The sequence below is a fragment of the Lissotriton helveticus genome, chromosome 5_1 (genome assembly GCF_964261635.1).
Source record: "Lissotriton helveticus chromosome 5_1, aLisHel1.1, whole genome shotgun sequence".
Lineage (NCBI taxonomy): Eukaryota > Metazoa > Chordata > Amphibia > Caudata > Salamandridae > Lissotriton > Lissotriton helveticus.
The window spans coordinates 1,045,847,896-1,045,870,416 of record NC_136065.1 but is presented as its reverse complement, the minus strand read 5'-3'; the positions used below and the strand labels follow the sequence as shown (position 1 = coordinate 1,045,870,416).

Below are 22,521 nucleotides of genomic sequence, written 5' to 3'. Positions count from 1 at the left end.
TGACACCCGCCCACTCCCCCCCCTTAACTAAGGACATCTCCTCCCCGAGCGCTACACTAGCGACTCCCGGGGCCTTTCCTCCAGTGGGAGGGGGTGGTCTCTTTGGGCATTTCACGTCTCCCTTATAATGTCCAATACCACCGCACTCATAGCAATGGATAACCCTTGGCTGCTGACTCTGGCCAGGATTAGGATTCTTCTGCGGGTTAGCCTTAGAAGTGGAGAAGAAACTTTTCCCCTTAAAGGTATTTTGGGGGCCTTTGGAGAACTCCTGCTTCTTGTTATCTCCCCCCTCTTTCTTCTGGGGAGCGCCCTGTCCGGACTTCTGAGAATCTCCTCCCGTCCCCTTCGTGGACACTCGGGTACTTGCCCAAATGTCCGCCTCCTCAGCAAGCTTACGGGGGCAAGTAAGTTTGCTGTCTACCAGGTGTTGCCTCAGCTCGGGAAGACATTTCTCGAGTAGATGTTCCTTGAGTATCAGGACGTACAACCCTCGATAGTCCTCCACCTCATTACCTTGGACCCACCCATCCAGGGCTTTCTTGGCAAAATCCAGGAAGTCAACCCAATTCTGTGAGCTCAGCTTGTGGCTGCCCCTAAACCTTTGCCGGTATTTCTCGGGGGTCAACCCAAACTTCCTGATGAGCGCCACCTTCATGGCGGGGTAATTAACCTGTTCCTCCCGGTCTAGGGCCAATAGGGCATCCCTACCAGTCAGAGGCACGTACCGGTATAATCCACCACCCCAATGCTTCTCATGGATCCCATGGGCTCTTAAGGAGACCTCATAGGCTGCCAGCCACTTGGCTATATCATCTCCAGCGGTATAACTGGCGACTACGTCCTTGGGTAAATGAGGCCTGGGCTCCCTGGCAAATTCCTTTGACTCGACACCCTTCGGAGTGATGTTAGGGGCCTGGAATTCGAGTTCTCGTAGCTTGAACTCGTGTTCCATCCTTTTCCTTTCCATCTCCAGCTTGGACTCATGTTCCAACCTCCTCCCCTCCCTCCTTTCTTCCAACTCCATTTTTGCTATTTCCCACCTTAACAGTCTTTCCTCTCTCCTGTCAGCTAACTCGGTTTCTGACAACCCTCTCGATGACACACTGCTGCCCTCCCGTGAGGTTGCCTTGGGGCTGATTGACATCTCACCCACCCCCGGGGGACATTCCGCAGTCCTATCAATGACAGTACCTCTGTCCGATTCCTCCGCCTCCACCGTTCCCTCCGTGTGTGCTTCCACCCATGCTCGCAGACTAGTACGGAGCTCCTCTCTTTTGGCCCGTCGCCTGACAAACACTCCCCTCTCCTGACAGAAATCCTTGAGCTGTGCCACAGTATAGGTCTCCAGCTCTGACATTTCGAATTCCATCTTGTCAGTGAAAAGTGTGGACCACCACCCCGAAGTAGGTGACCAGGATAAGAACTTTGAGGGTCACTTCCACCCACCTCCAGGAAAGAATTTGGAAAAAGCAAAACGTTGAATTTGAGGGCCGCTAGGAGAAAACTCCGGGTGTGTACCTGTGGTGCACACTGAATTATTATGGGGTTCACAACAAGCACGGCTCGCAATCCCACCCGCTGAGCACCAATTTTATGTTGGACCTGCGATGGGCAAGCCCAGCACAAAGGGGGTAGCTTGGCTCAAGTGACAAGGCAAGTGAAGGCTGTAGTGTTAAGCCGGCTCTGACCCAATAATAACTCCTTGTACATCCACACCAAAAAGAAGGACACCACACCACTGCTGTAGAAAAATACGATTCCTTTATATAAAAGTTCTTTGTTGTAAATAGGGTTGACTGGGAAAGCACATATACATTTCTTTTGGTCATACAGCTCTGGTAATAAATAGTATTAATAAATAAAATAACTTCAGGAATGAGTATCACAATAAATATCAGAATAAATATCAGAATAAATATCAGAATAAATATTGGTTCATTTAAATAAACAACCACATTTTTCTTCTGGTATCGCTGCCACCAATTAAATACTTTAGAATCATTACATCTGCAATACGTTTCAAATGGGAAAGATAACTCTTACAGTTTATGCTGTTTTCAATGACCAGGTATACGGCTTCTCTGAGCACAAAATAAGGTTTGGGACTCTTTAATAATCACTCAAGGCGTATGCGCGTATATCTAGAAGGCAAGGAAACACAGTAAATACATCATTTGCACTCGGCGGTCACCGGGATAGGATCTCTGCTTTGCCGGTGAAGTCTATGCGCGCCTACGGGCTTTGGCCACACTTGAGCACAGGCGGCACCAGTTCAAAGTCATTAGACTGACGAACGGGCTGCCGGAGAGGTCACACAACCTTCGCGCACAGTCAAATAAATGCCGGTTCACAGTTCCTTCACAACGTTGCATTCACTATGAGGAAACGGGCCCACCTCACATCGGCTGCAATTCAAGATACGATTCAGTCGGGCACAGCACTCCTCTCGTTAGCGACGGGGCTCTCAGGGGCTCCACGGACCTCCCTCCGACTTCCGCATTCAGGGTGGTTCCCGCCCACAGCTACAGCTCCCGGGTCACTGGGGAGTGACAGAGACGCTAGTCCTGCCCAACGAAGGCCGGCCTTTCCCCGCCCCGGTGCACCACCTCACCTTCTATCTGCGCAGGAAGCGCTCTACGCTGGTGGGGCTCGGAGACGTCCGAGCTCCCCTCTAGAGGCACCTGACGCGAAGGGGGCACAGCTGACGATCGCGGTCGCGGCTAGCTTGCTCTCGCCTCGCGATTCGGTAAGTCGATCACAGTTCACCACCGGGGGGACGGAGAGGCACACGAATCTGGCCACAGTCTTTGGGGGCAATGAGGTACTCGCTGGGCAGGCGCTGTAGGCGCTAGATCACTTCTCACATAGCTGACTGGAACGCCAGTCAGACACAACGCCGGCAACCCTTTGCTGCTCTTCTGCCTGCGCTACCAGCCACCTCAGGGGTCAACAGGGCAGGTGTCAATCTGGTGTCAAGTCTGGAATCTCTTCTAATCAATCTCATCATCATCTCTCTAATCTAAAATGGCCGCCAGGGTCTGGGCCTCATATAGCCAGTGCCCTGGGGTACTGGCACGAGCCAGAAGGTTCTAGAACCTTCTCTGGCTGTGACAATGACATGGCACTCTTGAGGGGTATTTAGGACACTCACAGCCACCGTACTGGGGTTCTAGAGCAGCCATTTTGTGTACCTGAGGAAAATAAAGGAATTCCTGTCAGAAATGCGCGCCAAACAAAGGGCGCCAAAACCTCAAGAGGCCAGGGTTCATGAAGGCTCCAATGGGAGTCACTTCACATGAGAAAGAAATGGTGCCCATCATTTTAGGTTCATTTATACAGGTTGACAACCCCAGTTTGTAATGCCACAGGTTTGGGCCAGGCGCCTTGTAAATAGGTGCCATAAACCTTGTGAGCAACTGGGCGTCAAGGAACATCTAACCCCATGAGACAACACATAAAAAGTCCTGGTAGACAAATAAAAAGCGACACATTTTGGGAGGTACAGGGGAACAAAAGAAATCATAGTGGTGAGGGGACTCTCAGAAGCAGACGGGTCTAACACTTGTGATAACAGATTTGTATGCACTTAACAATCCATCTGGCTATACCTGATTTGGAAATGGGGTTGCCTTTGTGCTGTGGAGAGAAGGCAACAAACAGTTGTTTAGTTTTCCTGAAATCTTTTGTCCTGTCTATGTAATACAGGAGAGCTCTTTTAACATCTAGTGTGTGCAGTGCGCGGTCTGCCACTGACTCTGGATTTGGGAAGAATACTGGCAGTTCTATTGTTTGGAACTGTAACACCACCTTAGGAATAAACTTAGGGTTAGTACGCAGCACTACCCGATTAGCATGAATCTGTATGAAAGGCTCCTGAATAGTTAGGGCTTGCAGCTCACTAACTCTTCTTAGCGATGTGATCGCTACTAGAAAGGCCACTTTCCATGTGAGAAATTGTATCTCACAAGAGTGAAGAGGTTCAAAAGGTGGTCCCATTAGTCTGGTGAGAACTATGTTTAGATTCCAGACAGGTGAAGGTGGGTGTCTGGGAGGAATTACTCTTTTGAGTCCCTCCATAAAAGCTTTAATGGCAGGCACTTTGAAAAGGGCAAGGTGCTGTCTGTTTTGAAGATAAGCTGCCATTGCAGCCAAATGTATCCTGATTGAGCTATATGCCAGATTGCATCTGTGTAGATGCAACAAATAACATATAATATTTTGCGTTGATGCATCCAGCGGATTTATGTCATTATTGGAACAATAAATGACAAAACGCTTCCATTTTGCCGCGTATCACGCCCTGGTTGTAGGCCTTCTAGCCTCCTTGATAATGTTCATACAATCAGGTGGCAGGTTGAGGTTGCCAAACTATGACCTCAGGAGCCATATTGCAAGGCTCAACTGTTGCGGATCTGGGTGCTGAAAGTCTCCACGGCTCTGAGTGAGGAGACTGGGTGTGAGTCGCAGTCGTTGGTGAGGCACCACTGAGAGTTCTAGGAACGTGGTGTACCATGCCTGTCTTGCCCATGTTGGGGCAACTAGGATGAGTGTCATTGAGTGCTGCCGCAGTTTGCGCACTACCAGCTGTATGAGCGGTGCTGGAGGAAAAGCGTACGCAAATCTGTTTGACCAGTTCATCCATATCGTATTGCCCTGAGACTGCGGGTGTGGGAACCTGGCGGCGAAGGCTTGGCATTTTGCGTTTTCTTTTGTGGCGAATAGGTCTATCTCTGGATGACCCCACTGCTGAAAATACGGTTGTAGCACCGAGGGATGTATCTCCCACTCGTGCATTTGATGGCTGTGCCTGCTGAGCAGGTCTGCTATCTGGTTGTCCTTGCCTGGGAGGTGTTCAGCCATGAGGAACATGTTTCTTTGAATGGCCCACTTCCACATGCTCTGGGCTAGGTGTGACAATTGTGGAGAGTGTGTCCCTCCCTGCTTCTGGATGTAATACATTGCAGTCATGTTGTCCGTCCGGATCAGCACGACTTTGTTGCACAAAAGCAATTTGAACACCTTCATCGCCATGAAGATTGCCATCAGTTCCAGTAGGTTGATGTGCATCTTCTGCTGCTGCGTCGTCCATAGTCCCTGCACTGTATAATGGAGGACATGTGCACCCCAGCCCTGGAGAGATGCGTCCGTCGTCAGCACTACCTGTGGGACAGGCTCTTGGAACGGTCGTCCCCTGCAAAGGTTTTGTGTGTTCCACCAATGCAGAGAGTTGTATGCACGACCGGTCACCAACACTAGGTCCTTTAGGTGTCCCTGATCCTGGTTCCACTGTCGTGCCAAGCACTCCTGAAGCGGACGCATGTGTAGCCTCGCGTGAGGGACTATAAAGATGCAGGAGGCCATCATGCCTATCAGCTGCATGAACACTTGCGCTGGGAGTGAGTGTTGGGGTCTGAATTTTTGAATCAGCAATTGCATGCTGTTGATTCTTGCTGAATTTGGCTATGCTGTTGCAGCCAGGGTGTGTATTTCCGCGCCTAGGTACTGTTGTACATGTGCGGGTTGAAGATGAGATTTTGGGTAATTCAGTGAAAATCCTAGACTGTGTAGGAGGTTAAGTGTGCGGGACATGTGGCTGGCACATTGCTGGGCTGACTTCGCTTGGATAAGCCAGTCGTCCAGATAAGGATAGACATGGATGCGTTGTCTCCGAAGGTGCGCAGCTACTGTCGCCAAGCACTTGGTAAACACTCTGGGGGCTGTAGTGACCACGAAAGGCAGGACCTTGAACTGGTAATGCTGGTTGTTGATGGTGAATCTGAGATATTTCCTGTGACCTGGGTGAATTGGAATGTGGAAATATGCGTCCTTGAGGTCTAGGGTTGCTAGGAAATCCCCCTGACTGAGCAATGGTAGAACTTGCTGCAAAGTGAGCATGTGAAAATGTTCCTGACAAGATGTATTGGTTCAAGGGTCTGAGGTCTAGAATGGGCCGGAGAGACCCGTCCTTTTTTGGGATTAAGAAGTACAGTGAATACACCCCTGTACCCTGTTGTTCCAAAGGCACGAGGTCTATGGCCCCTTTTTGCAGCATGCAGATGACTTCTTGCTGCAATAAGTGCATGTGCTCTGCGGATATAGGACGGTGCCTTGGGGGTATGTTGGGTGGAGTGGAGGTTAGCTCTAGACAATAGCCGTATTGGATAAGTTGTCTCACCCACCTGTCTGTGGTAATGCCTTCCCAGACTGGCAGGAACTGCTGAAGTCTTCCCCCGACCGATGGTATATGGTCTGTGGGCAGTGACAAGATGTCACTGTTTATTGGCGGCGGAGGATCTGGCATTATTATTTCCACGTCCTCTGCCTTTGGTGCTGTTCTCACGGTATCCACCCCTATTGCTTCTGTTATAGGTGGTTTGTGTTCCTCCTTTGTTGTATTGGGCTTGCTGTGATGCTGGACCTCTAGAAGCTCCCCTGTTACCGGAGCGACGAAAGGAACCGCCCCTGAACTGCTGTGACTGCAGAGCCCCCATGGATTTGGCTGTCTCAGTGTCTTTCTTAATTTTTTCCAGGGTAGTGTCTACATCGGGACCAAATAGAAAGTCAGGGTTAACTGGCTGATTGAGTAAAGTTGTTTGGATCTCTGGCTTGAATCCAGATATACGGAGCCAGGCATGCCTTCTGAGCATCACACTTGTGTTGATGGCCCTAGCTGCTGTGTCTGCCGCATCTAGCTCACATTTAATGGATGCGTTTGTAATTAGCTTCCCATCCTGTATTAGCATTTCTGCTCCCTCCTTATAAGCGTCAGGCAGGTGTTGTAGTAGCTGCTCTAACGTGTCGTAATGGGCCCTATCATATCTGGCTAATAGGGCCTGTGTATTTGAGATTCTCCAAATATTTGCCGCTTGAGCTGCTACACGTTTGCCAGAAGCTTCCAAGATTTTGGATTCTTTGTCCGGAGGAGGAGCATCACCACTTGTTTGAGAGTTCGCTCTCTTACGAGCATTAGCCACCACCAAGGAGTCCAATGGGAGCTGGCCTTTGATATACGTAGGGTCTACAGGCGCAGGCCTGTATTTCCGTTCAATCCTGGGGTTTACAACCCGTGCCCTTGTGGTTTCTTTGAAAATGTCACCAGCGTGTTTAAGGACACCCTTAAGCATAGGTAATGTTTTTACCGATCTTTCTGAAGTTGAGAAAGTATCAAACAAAAAGTCCTCTTCTACCGGGTCAGCGTGCATTTCTACATCATGTTTAATGGCTGCTCTTTCAATTAATGCGTTAAACGCAGCCGTATCTTCAGTAGGCGAGGTTTTGACTGTATAGGACTGAGTGTCAGGTGTGGCGTGTGGCTCACTAGGGTCAACAGGGTCAGTCCAGGGTTGAGACTCCTCTTGATCTGTGTCAATAGGATCATTAAATTCATCCTCATTGTATCCTTCCCCCACATCCTCAGTGGTATGTGTGGGAGAATAGGTATATTCCTGTCCATATGACTCGATAGGTTCAAAAAGAGCAGGTGAGGTAGCAGAGTCCCTTTTCTTTTTGAGTGGTATTTTGTATGACTCCATAGGATGTTCTGGAATGATCTTACGTTTATAAATAGTGAGTCTTCCAGTATCGGAGTCGATGAAAAGTTGCGACTTATAATCACAGGAGGGCGCTTGGAACACCACGTCCTCTCCCATGAGCTGGGTCCTTGAGGCCACCGACTATTTTGTTGTTGTGTCGGTGCTTGTTTGTAGCTGAAAAGCCTTAGGGCGCGCAGTCGGGGGCAGTCTGTACTTTATTGGTGGCGTAGGCCTTGGAGACGGACTGACCTGCTTTGAGGTTGGCGCCGCCTTCGATGCGACCGACTTCGTTTTATCAGGATGCTGTTCGTGGCCATGCGTCGACTCGAGCTGTTGGTGCGCAGCAGGCACGCTCTTTTGCTTCGACTTGTCATGCTCTTTCGGGTGGAGTTTGCCTTTCGACTCGAAGGCCTTGACCATTATTGGCTTGGAGGCCTGAAGCTTCGGATCGATAGTCTTCTGAGCCTTGAGTCCTTTGTCAATGTCGCCATCTTTGGACTTGGACGTCGACGGCGTGAGCGTGACGTGCTTGACTTTAGATACAGGCTTTATCGATCCGATCTTCGGTCCGATACCCCCTTTTGATCCCGAGGGGTCGATGACACTCTTCAATTTGATTGGATCCGAAGTCGTCGATCCAATGACTGTTTTTACCAGTTTCGGTTTCGATTTAGCTTCTGTCGGTTTCGGTTTCGATTTCACCGCTGATTGTGGTTGATCGACCGATGGCTCTTTAGAAATATTCTTAGCCGGGTCTTGAAGCGGGGCTATAGAATGTGGATGAAGATCTTGGCTAAGGCCTTCCGGGGATGCCTCGACCTGAGCCTTGGAAGGTACAGTGTCATTACCGGGCCCCGCGATTGCGGTGGGGCCTTGCTCATCGCTTGAGTCGTCATCGACGGCTCCGATGGCTTGTGCTTCGTCTCCTACCTCGACGATGTCTTCATCATGGACATAGTCTTCGTCCTCATCATTGTTTGAGTTTTGCTCCGACGCGGGATCCGACTGTTGATCAGGATCCTCTTCTTCTACGCCCTCGTCATCATCAGCCTCGAAGATGTTCTCTGGGTCGGGCGCTGTCTTCCGCGCCGACTGTCTCGCTGCGCGTCGAAGCAGAAGTGTTTTCTTCGACCTGAATCGATAACAGGCCATGCAGCTGGCCTCGTCGTGGTCCGGTGATAGGCATTTATTGCACACCGGGTGCACATCGATGTGAGGGTATTTTGAGTTGCAAACGTGGCACCGTTTGAAAGGGCTCCGTTCCATCGTAGATCGTTGATGGGGCCTTTGGTGTCAAAAAAGGCAATCGGCCTTCGACGTCCAGCTTGAAGAACTGGAACACGTACGTGGCACCGAACGAAAGACAATGCCGACGCCCCCAAGGCCTTTTGGCCTCGAAAAAAGTTTTTTATATCGATTCCGAACGTGAGTTACGAAAGTACATCCGAACCCAATGGCGGGAAAAAACAATCTGAGGATGGAGAGGATGCCCATGCGCACTGTAGTCCAGGGGAGGAGCCACCTATCTCGTGATACTTCAAAGACTCTTCCAGGACAACAATGTGCAATCATCCGGACCCAACACTAGGCGGCGATCTATGCACAGATATGAATTCAGCAGCCCACATGCCTCGAACAACCATTTACTGATCAGTTCAATTACTACCAGTACAAGTGCTGGACACTGGTCAAAAACAAGTTTCCCAACGACATGACGGCTTCACTGAAATCAAAGATGTTTGTTATCAAACATCTTTATTAATAAACCTACACTAATTCAAGTGATTGATTTATTAATACATGCACCTCCTGAAAACCTACCAACTACTAATGCGCTGCTGGCTGACTGGTTCTGTTCAGCCTGCCACCACATACAGGTTTCTGACCCCAAGGGGTGTGGGCCCATGCTCTCAGGGGGGCAGGAACAAACCGTGCTTTGGCAGGAAGTGATTACACCCCCTTCCAACAAGATGAGCTGTAAATTAGCATTCCAAGGCAGGGCACCTCAACCAATCTGGAGATGCCAACCCACCTGGCCAGGGCCCATTTGGTGCCTGGACAGGAAGAAAAATTAGTAGTCAGAGTGGCGTTTCCACACTCAGGTTAGTCCCAACCCGAAGGTGGGCTACCTGATGTGGATACAAAATTTAAAAGTCTGCCATCTTGGTGACACTCATCTCTGATAAGCCTAAGGCTGCTCAACCACACTACCCACTAAGAGAGCATCTTGGAAATGCTAGAGCAAGCCCCTGTCCACTTATATGGGATATCTGGACTCTCTGCACAGCATACTTCTTTTTGGGAAAGTATATAAAGAGACAGCTTTCTACACCTAGAAAGAGTTCCTATTTGTCCAATTTATCTATGGCCCAGGCATGTGAATCTATGGGAAAGTTCTTAGAAGATCTGCTGTTCCACAAAGAAGCTCTTTGAAGGAAAATATATGATCATCTTAACTAATTTCTATTCCTGTTTTTTAAAGGCCTATCCTATTTACAGGACGCTAAAAACCTTAGGGAGAAACAAGCATCTCCTTTGGGATGCATTTGTCACAATGGATATGGTCTGACTTTGTACACATATATGGTTACAAGATCAGTGAGTCCTTAAGACATTTTACCTTCTTGACTACTAATGAACATCATAGGATTGTCATACTCAACAAATGCTCAAAATGTACATTTTTAAACAAATAAGTTTTGTTTCAATGGGGGAGTTTCATCAGCATGCCCATGGTACCCTCTTGGACTCCCGCTTCCTGTCATCCTATAAGAATTTACGGAAATGCCAGTTGTGAGCAAGTAGTGGGTTCAAATGATGCGACAAGTACGTCGAGCACACAAGCAATGCTATAGAACTGTGGAAGTAGTCAAGAACTTGAGAAGCCGAGTAGTTTTCAGACACAAATCTAAGGAGTTCAGATTACTCCTAGCTGCTACCCAATATTTCTAAGAGGCAGCTACACCTCTTTGGAACTCTTTAACTGAATACCTCCAACATCAAACAGACTTTTGGCAATTTCTCAAAAATATAAAAACCTACATGTTTAGACTTAATCTCGACCTATAACTACGTTACCTTGATTCTTTCCCCCACCCACTAATTGAGTTCCGTTCATCCTAACCTAACCCTTTACAAATTATGACTAGACTTCAATACTTCTCTGCATGGCCTAATTTTCTAATCCTACTCATCCTTTTTCCATCTTTCTTCAAGTTGCTTCTTCATTCCTCCTGTAACCTTTTACACCAGCTCATGTCCATACCTTCACTCTTCACCTCAGCACTGCTTTGCCTTTCCCCACTTTATTTTTTCTCACCTCTCCATCTACTTCAAATCATTTTTACCCGCTTGCTCTCATAATGTGCTTTAATTATTTCTCTGTCACGTGTAAAAACTATGAAGAACTGATTTTTGAAGTGAATCAGCTGGGTTGTTTCGGTGCAAAGATTTACCACAGGACATTTATTTTCAACCATACAGCGACCAAATGAGACCATTTAGACTGGCCATGTAGGAGAACCCTCAAATGCAGCAGGGTATAGTTAACTGAATTGACATGTTTTAAGTGATAATTTGAAGGAGACCATATGTGTGAGAAAGAGCCTCTTTTGAGATGGTTAGCCCCCCACGTTTTGCCTGGAAAATTATGTAGTTTTGATTGGTAAGTGCACGGTGTCCCTGCCAACCAGGTCCCCTGTTCTAGTGCTTCTTCCCTAAAACTGTACTACGATTCGTAACTTCAGCACCCCTGTAAGTCCCTAATAAATGGTACCCTTAGTACCTAGAGCACAGGAACTTAAGAAGGTCCCTAGGGACCCCTCACCACGGCCATGCCACTGCAGCTTGAATGCTTTGGTGCAATGAAAAATGACTAAGTCGACATGGTACACTGCATTCGTGCCATGCCAGCCAGCACATCCTAAGGTATAGGTAAGTCACCCCTCTAGCAGCCCTTATAAGTCTTACGGCAGGGTGCACTATATCACAGGTGTGGACATATCTGCTTGAGCAGATATGCCCCTAATACATTTAAGTATATTCTTAGATATTGTAAGTGCTAGGGAAGCTACAGAGAGTACATGGGCTAGAAACTCGACAACTCAAGTTCCCCAGCACCATGATGGTTTCTCTGAGCCAGGAGTATCTGGTGCAAATTAACTATTCTTACAAACCCACACTGATGCCAGTGTTGGATTTATTAAACTATGGACTCAGAGGGCACCTTAGAGGTGCACCCTGAAAACCTACCAACCATGGTGTGGTCTCTGACTTGCTTTAGGCAGCCTGCCACCACCAGACATGTCTCTGTACCCGTGGGTCGGAAGGCTCTGCTCTTTGTGGCCAGAAACAAAGAACATACAGAGCAATAGTGTCTAAGAGTAGGAGGTGTGCACACCTTTGCTAACTCCACCCCTCAGTTGCTGGAGGAGAGGTTAAGCACACTTTTCAGTGCCCCCAATCTTGCAGATGGTGGGATTTATCCAATCAAGTAGAGGGCTATGCTCTCTCTCCCACAGGAGGGTGGCATAATAGTGGGTGTAGACACCACAGGTAAGGAACACATTGGTCCCTACCTGTTACTCCCCTGTACGGCCCCTAAATGTAGTATTTAGGTGGCTCCCCCAGACACTGAAATCAGATTTCGATGACCTACGAAGAAGAGCTGTGCAGCAGCGAAGCCTAAAGACACCAACTGACTTGGCCCCAGCCCTACCGGCCTGCCTGCAGCCCTCAAAGAAGAGTGACTCGCCCCGCAGACCAGCTACCTTAAGAACCGTGGGAGGACTACTTGCCTTCTACAAAGACTCTTAATCTCCTGTGGACAGCAGACCTGTCCAGAAGAAACTAACTCCAAAGACAAAGAACTCTGCCCTGAGGAACCGCAAAACCGCCTCCGAACCAACCTCTGCAACAGACACCCATGGCCAGAGTCCAAGTGGCCCAACGGTCCTGCAAAGGTTCCTCTGCGCTTCTGAGCCAGAGTCCACCATGGGCTGACCCCTGCCGGACTCCACCCCGACGCCTGCAGCCTCAACTCAAAGACTCACCCTGACCATGACCTGCCGTTAAGCTGTTTCCCGACGCCAAAGGACACCACCTGCACCCGAAGGCCCTGGGTCTTGGGGAGCTTGGCAAACTGTATCCCTACGTCCCCTAGCATCTCTACTTACCTGGGCAGCTGTGAGTTTTCTTCGCCTGGCCTCCTGGCCTGAGCCTGCACCCTTTCTTCAAAGTTGACCTCCCCCATTGGTTTGCATTGGCTGCCCGACACTGTGTTGGCCGTCTGCTCCTGGCTGCCCGACGCTGTGTTGGCACTCTGCTTGCCGCTACCCCTGTGCGGCTGAGGGTGTAAGTTTGGTGCTGGATTGTGGCCCCCCTGTACATACATTAACTCCAGGAGCTCGACCCCTGACAGTGCTTTACTCATTTGCGAGCAGCTCAACTTCGATCACCCCCAGTCTCCATTGTTTAACATTGGGCATCCGACTACGACTGTAACCTCTGCACCTGGTCACCACTGGTGGTGGTGCACCACTGGTCCCAACTTGAACCTTGCCTGGTGCGGACCTTAAACTTCGAAGATGGCTTTGTAAGTTGTGTACTTACCTGTGAAACTGAATTCTTGTTTTCCTCCCACAGGATAACATTACTGAACTGAAAAATGCAAGAAGTGTCCAGTTTTAAAGACTTCAGCATTATTCCTGAAAAACATACTTACCTTTTTTTTTTTTAAAGCATGTTTTTATTGGCATTTTGTATTAATCAGTATCACATACAAGAATGTTACTTTGTTTCAGTTACAGTTATTACAGCAGATTATACATCCGAGGGTTCACAGGGTGTATGTCTCACTCTTTGTTTATACATTTGTTTACACCTAAGTACATCTTGGTCTTGTGTCATGGTCACAAACAAGCAAATATTTATTCAGCTGTTTAATTTGCATTCTGTTCGGCCACTGTTGGGTAGGCAGTGGCCATCCCCACTACATCATGATAGTATTCTTCATGCTTGTGGAAAGAAAAAAAAACAATAACTTCAACCTTTAACTAAAACATGAGCAGCAGGGTGTAAAGTGCATGTATTTGTATGCATCTCACTTGGGGTAATCAAATTGTCAGGCCTTGTCATGGGCACCTGAGTGGGCTGGGAGGGCTATTCAAATTATCGTGATGTCCTTCACAATTCCGCATTCCTCCGTTTGATTAGGAGAAGTCCTTTAGCTCAATATCATATTCTAACCTACTATCTCATTGTTGTGACGCGAGTACTGTAACGCCATGCTTCCTTTTATTCCTAGTCACTTCCACTACCCTCCTCCTCCCTACTCGTTTGTGCTCACGTCTCCCACAGCACCAATGCTTCTTTCCATAGCTCAGCTATGGGATGTTTCCGCACACCCCTAGATTTTTTCCAGTGCAGTGCTCTCCCCTCCCTTCAGCCCCAGCCCTGATAATCACGTCTCGGTTCCAATTTGCAACCTGAGGTCCCATTGCAGACGTTCATTCGTGTGCAATTCTTCGCTTGGCTAGTCCCAAGACCACATCTATCAGTCTATTCCCAACCTTGCATTTATGCGGGCGGGGGAAAAGTCCCAACAAGCATACCCAGACTATGAGGGCCAACTCCCTTCCCAGAGCGTCTTTAATTTTCGCTAATATTGCCTCCCAAAATATAAGCAGTGATGGACATTTCCATGTCATATGAATGAAGTCTGCATCTTGTTGGGCACACCATGGGCACATCTCCTCCATAGGTAACGTTAAGGCGGTGGGGTGTCATGTAGGTCATGTGTGTAAAGTTGAAATGTGTACATTTCAGAGCGGTGTTTCAGGAGATCTTTTAGGGTACTATAAAAAAATTTCCCCACTCTTCATCAGATAATTCCCCGTCCACAATCCTCTCCCATCTCCCCAAGACCCCGTCAAAGGATGGCGAGATGCAGAGAGCAGAGTAGCGTAGAACCATTTCACTGGTGTCTTGCGGATCCCGGAGTGATCAGTGCATGAAGCACTGGGTGGGGTCTCGGGCTCCTCCTTCCCCCTTCCCCACAGCTGTCGGAAGGTGCGGGTCATGGTTTCATATTGTAGGAACTGCCCTGGCGGGAGACCACTGTCCTCCACCAATTCCCCAAAAGGGATCAGGACGTTATCCAAAAAGCACTCATCCACGTTATCCAAACCCACCGCTGTCCAGGGAGCTAACTGTTCAAGTGAGAATATCGTCCGAGGTTCCCCATGCGGCAGGCCCACCAGCGGCAGCACGGGGGAATACCTTGGGGACCTGTGCACCTTGGTCAGACATCTTTTCCATATCTGTAAAGCTGTATTTTGCAGCATCGAGCGGTATGGGGCAGTGATTGTAAGTCCAGTAATTTGGCCAGTAGCAAGCTAGGGCATGCTCCATTCTCCAATAAACAGATACCCTCCTCATTCGCTCCCTCTAGCCATTGTGCTAACCATTGCAGTTGTGCCACTGGATTCAAGCTAGCCTGGCTGATGAAGGGTGACACCCTGAAACCGGTCCCAGGATGCTTGTTTCAGGTCCTGGGAGGACCTGGCTTGGCAGTTCAGTCTGGACTGTTCTCATGAGGCACAGGGTCAAGACTGATTTGCATATGGCTGGGTCCAAACTGGGGTGGCATAGTGGGCAGCAGAACAATGGATTTAATCCAGATCTCTTGACTGGGGCAGAATGTTTAAATCATTCAGCATTCCGTCCATCATTTGTTGCAGTTACACTTTTTGGCATAAGTGGGATGGGTATGCCCAGATGTGGGTCCCCTTGCTCAATGTACCACTGGATTCAAGCTAGCCTGGCTGATTACATACCCTGAAACCGGCCCCGGTTGCTTGTTTCCGGTCCAGTGAGGACCTAGCTTGGCAGTTTGGTCTTGACTGTTCCCATGAGGCACAGGGTCAAGACTGATTTGCATATGGCTGGGTCCAAACTGGGATGGCAAAGTGGGCAAAAGAACAATGGATTTAACCCAGATCTCTTGACTGGGGGAGAACGTTTGACTCATTCAGCATTTTGACCATCATTTGTTGCAGTTACAACCATTACAGTTTCAACATATAAAACTCAAAATTCGGTACCCCAACTCATCTTCTTTCATAGGGCATTGTAGCATCTTCAATGACACTCTCCGTCGCCCATCTCCCCACACTAAATCGCGTAGTAGGTAATTCAGCTGGCGGAACCACCCAGGGGGGCATTATGACTGGGAGATTAACAAAACAATTGAGTCGGGGCAGCGTAACCATTTTAGACAGGGATAACCTAGCCATTATGGGCAGCTGCAGGGTGCACCAGAAACGGAAAAACTTACATACCTTTTTGCAAACATCTTGGTCTTAAAATAAATCTTGAAAAAAGCGTATTTTCCTATAATTGGTGTGGTTCTCCTTATTGAGTTGTGTGTCATTTATTAGTCAGTGTGTGCATAACAAATGTTTTACACTTCTGTGTATTAGGCCTAAGGCTGCTACACCACACTACCACAAATGGAGCACTTTGTGTTTACTTTGAGCTCCGTACACTTTTGGGGAAATCTCTGGACTCTGTGCATGATATAATCACTTCGTGATATACCAAGTACTGAGCCAGCTTTCTACACTAGGATAATTAGTAAGCTAAAATTGGAATAATATGAGTGACAAATGTATTTGTTTTTAAACCAGGAGCATTGAAGCAAATTTTGTGCACAAGCTATGTGGTAGGAGAGACACTCCAGACTCTGTCTTCTGCTATATAAACCATACTAGGCACAGGCTGAAGTGACTTCTTCCTTTCAGTGCGCTAAGAGTGGCTTAAACAAGTACAACACTAATGAAAAATACAAGACGTGCATAGAAAAGGATTGCCATTTTCCATCAGATTAATTATTGCAGTAACACAAAATGCGTATAACATAAGAAATTTTGTCATTGGCATTTGTTCAGGGAGGATCCTGAACTCAGAAGTGTGATAAAAGAAAAATGGCTACACTTACAGTAGATTACGGATACTGAATGATACTGTTTGGCGTACTTAAAATGAACCTAAAATATAATTGTTTTACAAGGTTACCACTGAAAACAATAGGATTGTGCATGGTTACTATTTAATGTGCAATTATGCTTTGAACAAATGTAAATGTGTGGTATCCAAGACTGGTAAACCCATGTATTTTCGGCGATTGCATTCGCTGTGAGACCACTCACGTACACTTTCATTTGTTCCTAAGATTTTCAACACATTTCTGGCATAATTAAAAATTAGGAAATTAGCATGCATGTAAGACCAATTACACAAGTGAATATCCAGTGGCCATACACTCTAAGCACTTTTCACATCTCTGTAACATAACACAAGAAAGAGTAAGACGGATATGACTATGAGTAAATTGGAGGTTGCTACGAACATTGAATTAGAAAGAAACGTGGAAACAGCCTTTACAACAAGGTTTTTACCATGTTGTACCTTTACCTCACATTTTTTTACCATGCATGGCTTTAGAATGCATATGCTTTCACCACGTATGCCTCTATCACGTATTATATATGTATCTATATATATATATATATATATATATATATATATATATATATATATATATACACATACACACACACACACACACACACACACACACACACACAATTATTTATACAAATATATATATATAGATTACTGAACCACCAGTCCCAGAGAGATTTTACTGAACCACCAGTCCCAAAGAGCTTTGCTAGTTTTACTGAACCACCAGTCCCAGAGACCATTGCTTCAGGTTTTACACCTGTGCATAATTACTGAGGGTATTTACTGGTGCCTGCAGCTTGCTGTCATGTCACATGTGCTGCCACTGAAGAGGGCGTTTGCCCGAAACGCGTCTGGCAGGAAAGGGACTCTGTTCGCGGCTCGCGCCCTTGCGATGGCATTAATCCCTACCTGTAAGTGCATCCCACCTAGGGGCAGCTCTTTCTTTCCATAGATATATATAAATATATATTTAAACAATGCGTTGTAAAGGCATACATTGTAAACGCATATGCGTTCTAAAACAAATGCAGGGTGAAAAATGCGTGATAAAGTCATGCAGAATATTTCCCTGCGTTGTTCCTTAATAGAACCCAAAGAAACCCAGTGGCTTAACCCCTTCCGCGCTCATGACGAGCTGAGCTTGTCATGAGTTGCGCCGCTCGCACGCTCATGACAAGCTCAGCTCGTCATGTAACGCGGTATTTTAAAAAAGTCAGCGCACAGCGGGAAAACCGCTAGCGCTGATGCGGTTAAACGTGGAAGAGGATCACTTTTATAATTAATGCCAAGTCATTGCATGCACTTGTTGACCACTGCTTCTCAGGCTCATTCCTCTACTTCTATCTGATGATTTAGGACATTTTTAGGAAGTGATTGCTAGCTGCTATACATATCTTACTTAAATATGTGACAAAATCTAGTCTTCGTTCTTATGAGATGTGTTGATTGGTATGTGATGTGATGACAGGTCAACACACATGGAGTCTTTGGCATTTGTGAAGTACCTGAATAATTTATTACATACAGTAATCAAAGCCTTTGTTCAATATGTGTAGACACTGAGTGTTTTTCTCTTTCAGCTAACCTCTCCACAGAGTGTCTTGCCATTTTGTCTACGATGATGTAGTGTCCAGTGGAATAGTGCATTTTATTAATGGTTTCATTATAATTTGTTTTAAGTTTATATGTCTTGTGCTAGCACATACAAGTCATGGTTAATATAGTGAGAAGCATTCCCATATTCCATTGCCATGATGGACTGTTTGCTGGAAAACTCATGGGCTCTAGAATAATATATGTATTTCACCAAGACAGAGAGATTTTCAAAACATTCATTTGTAATTGTAAACCAGACACTGCCTGGATAGGAACACTGATACTTTGCAAGACTATTTCCAACTTATGTTTGACCATGATTTATTTTTTAACTACAAAACACTTAGTACTCGTTTCTTTAATGGATGTATGATTGAACAACTACTGCCTACAGACTTCGTTCTTCAGGTAAGTCGTAATTAAAACTTTGTTGCTTAGGATGTTTACCTTCTTAAATTCATAATGGGACTCTAAAAGCATGCATATGATCTCACACTGTGTACCCGTCGTGTTAGAACATTTAAGGATTCTGGGATGCCTAGGTACCTACTATTTTGTCATTTTCTGGGACGCATTGATGGAATAGGGTGAAACATTGCTTCTTTTAACTTGCTTTCTACTAGATAAAAGTAACTCTTTTTTATCTTCCATTCTGTTATGTTTCAAAAGTGATGATTTTTGTGAAGTTGAGCCCCACAGTGAAGGCTTAAAATTAAGCGCGAGGACTATTTTGCATCACAATAGTTTCAAACTGTTTGAGAAAAACACATAGTGCTCATGCCAAGATGAACATGCACACTGTGCTTACCTCCCGTCGGATCGATGACCACAGACTTGGAAGAAACTCCTTCAGTTCCTTCTGTCCATATATAGCACAACAAGCATTCTGAAATGAAAAGCAAGGAAAGATTAAGAAACAGATGTTCTGGAGACCTTCACCTTTGATTTTTATGTTTTATTCAAGGTACGAGTATAGTCAGGGGGTAAAAGGCAGCGAACATAGATATTTTCAAAGTTAAAGCAGCAATACACATGTGAGAACAAAAATAACTGTTATCCAATTGCCAAAGCACCCATGCACAGTTTCTGTCACACAAACATAACTTCCCTACGAAGAGTATCAGCACTCAATGCACTAATGCAGAGGTATCAGAGAATGGCAGATAACTCCTTCTTCTGCATACATGATCAGGGGTCTATAAGGGGTATGAAAAAAACAGCCCTCTCCCAGAGTCTCACTTCTCCCAATGGATATCTGGAGAATAAACATTAATCTCTCATACTGTGATAATACAAATAATTAATGGGAGTATGAAGGAAACAGTCTGATCCCACAGCCTACTTTACAATCAGTATTTGCTTTACGATCAGCAGGAGAAAAATAAAATAAACTGGCAAACATCCAAGATGATTTCATATACCTGAGTGAAGAATACTATACATAACATATACTCGTTGGCCTCTCTGCAGCTCACAAGGTACACTCTAAGATATTGCTGTGAGATATTGTTTAAGAAACTGTGAGTGTTTGACCGGAATCTCAGGAACTCCATCAGACTGAACATAAGTTAGCCTCGAAAATTGCAGGAAAAAAGTTCAGAATTGTAACTTCTTGGCTCTGAATGAAAAGTGTGTGGCATGCATGCATGTGTTAAAATTATCTCACGGATACAATCAAGTAATTTTAATGTTGGTACCTGGAATAAGATTAAAAACAGGGTATTAACATTAAAATTAGTTAGTGGTATACCTGAGATCATTTTAACACATGTATCACCTATGTTGTCAAGATTTAGTTTATTAAGAGCTCCCTATATATGGTTAAACTCACTGTGACAAAGAAAATCTGTTCAAAAGGTCTCCTATGATGAAACATTCTACAAACGAGGGGTGTGATTTCTTTGTCCAGAAAAGTTGGACTCCTAAATAGGGTAATTAGGACTATATAACATCTCAGGTTTACCACATTCTAGGTGATGTGGTGATATAATTATATGCACATTACACATTCATATTAAGGAGAGAAATGCACAAACTTAAAGATGTATTTGTAGCAGAGATTGTTTTTGCTACAGTGATATTACGGAGGAAACTTTTCAGTATTTTTAATTATCAAAGAAGATACCATGACAGATAACAGACTTTTTCCACCAATAATAAATTCCCTTTATCTCACTCTCCATGCCCACTTGAAGCAACTATGGTCAGATGAATACACTTATCACTTTCAAAACAAGAACAGAAGCAGGGGTCAGGTGACCTTAAAACGAATGAAGGTCTTTGTAGATCCTGTAACATGTGAGTCAAAGAAAGAGTCAAAAAGATCAACACTGCAGTTCCAAGCCAGGCATGACAAATGGAAAACGTTTATAGTGAATTACATGAAAAGGCTCATAGGTTGCAGTGCTCGATTCAAAAGGATACTGTTTGCTATTCTTTGACAGGTGAAGGATAAAGATATGCATCAGCATTTCACACAGTTCCCACGTTTATTTGTGCACTAACTCAAACTTTTCTCAATGAAAATGTTCTCAATGAGGTGCAAATCAAGTTTATAAAGGCATTCTGAAGCCAGGAGCAATCAAAGCAAGGGCTCTAAGAACCAAATTTCTTTAAATTGCTTGTCATCACAAAAGGGCTAGACAGTCCAGACTGGTCTCTTGGCATCATGAAAGTCCTTAACAATGGAGGCTGTGTCTCATTCACAGCAAACTCTGAGATTGTTCTAAAGATTATGACATTAAATAGACACAGAGAAAGGGAGTGCCCGAAATTTCAAATGTCAAAAAAGGAGAATGCAATGATTTCATATCTCGACCATACTTTCTTCATGACTGAGAAAAGGCTTCTAGTGGATGCAAATAATTTAGCATTTATTTTGACATCAAAGTCTAAATCAGGCACGAGTCCAATAATCCACTATAAAAAAGGCAACTAGGCTTCAGGATAACACTGTAGGTCTCCTCAAGTAATGTTACTTCAGTCCTGACAGAGGTGAAACATTACTGCTATGGTTGCTAAACTCTGCACAAAATTTGACGCCCTACTACACACGCTTGTTATTTCCTTTCTGAAATTAGTGATCTGAGACAAGACAAGACTACGGTCTTGTTCTTTCCGTGTTAAGACAAAACCTCTTACTGTAATCCTAAACATATTACATATTAGTTTATCCGTCCAAAACAGACACAATGTACTAGATAAGCACCGAGTTTTGGGCTAGACCTATCCCTAACTCCACACACTAGTCCAAAATGTCCTGTATAATGCATAACCCGAGGACAAGATTCAAAAGTCACAAGCCCTATTAAATGGACCACAACAAAATGGTTTTCTACTGCACAAGTAAGTGGTTCCAAAGTTGAATCTGAAATACATGTGAGGAAAATGTAGGTTCTTAGAAATCAATACAAGCCAAGACCACATGGCATCAAAAGTGTTTCACACGAACCGTTGAAAATACAGTATTTCTTATAGTACAATATATGCAATTGCATTCTGTTAAGTCTTATTAACTGTTTTGTTCTGAAAAAGGCTTCAGATCACATTTCCACACTATTAGCTCCAACTTATGCAGAACATAATATTTATTTGGCATCAGTAAAGGTGTCACATCGCAAATACTGAACAAGAACGGAAACTTTCACTGCTGGCTAATATTTCCAAAACTAGAACACCATGCCATCACTCATTTAGATCTCCCTTGAAGATTTCAATTGAGTGCTAATGGAAACCCTTTTACTTAATACCTTAACTTTTTTAGAAATGGCCAATTTTGTTTTTAAGTCATCAATATTTGATTAAATGCACTGATTTTATGTTTCCTGACACCAGATGCAATATTACATTAGTAAGAATTTGATACAAATATAGCGAGGCATGTATCAAACAGTGTCCATGATCGTGAGTAATAATTAAACTCCCAAAAATTACCCCAAAGACAGGAAGCTTTTAATCCTCAGTTACATAAAAACATTTAATGGCCAATTTTTTATTTTCAACAGAGATTAACCAAACCACATTAGGCTTTGTGGAATCCCCATTTTGGTATAACAAATTAATTCAAAACTAAACATGATGGTACATGCCCCAATTTGTTTTCCAGGTGCGAGCAATACCATGAATACAAAGAGAGCATTTGCAGAGAGCTAGAATAAGTGTAACAGGATTTGGGTAAAGTAGCACTCTTGCTTTAACTAAAGTCAAGATCACACAAAGGACATACAGTTCCTTTTGTGGGACACTGAGGTTCCTTAAATTACTTCAAGAACAAAACTTGCCCTAGGTTGGGAAAGGCTAAAGACTTAAAATACATAATGCAGATGAAGCACAATTTAAATGTGTATTGGAGTTATGTGACACC

The 22,521-nt window shown here is 45.2% G+C and overlaps 1 protein-coding gene across 1 annotated transcript in view; it reads right to left on the bottom strand.

Annotated features, from left to right (window-relative positions):
* Positions 1–22,521, bottom strand: part of MMS19 (MMS19 cytosolic iron-sulfur assembly component) — a 466,622-nt gene that overhangs the window by 274,385 nt on the left and 169,716 nt on the right. The window contains exon 11 of the mRNA XM_078643578.1: positions 18,967–19,044. Coding sequence (XP_078499704.1) covers positions 18,967–19,044 — 78 coding nt within the window. The remainder of the gene's footprint in view (positions 1–18,966; positions 19,045–22,521) is intronic.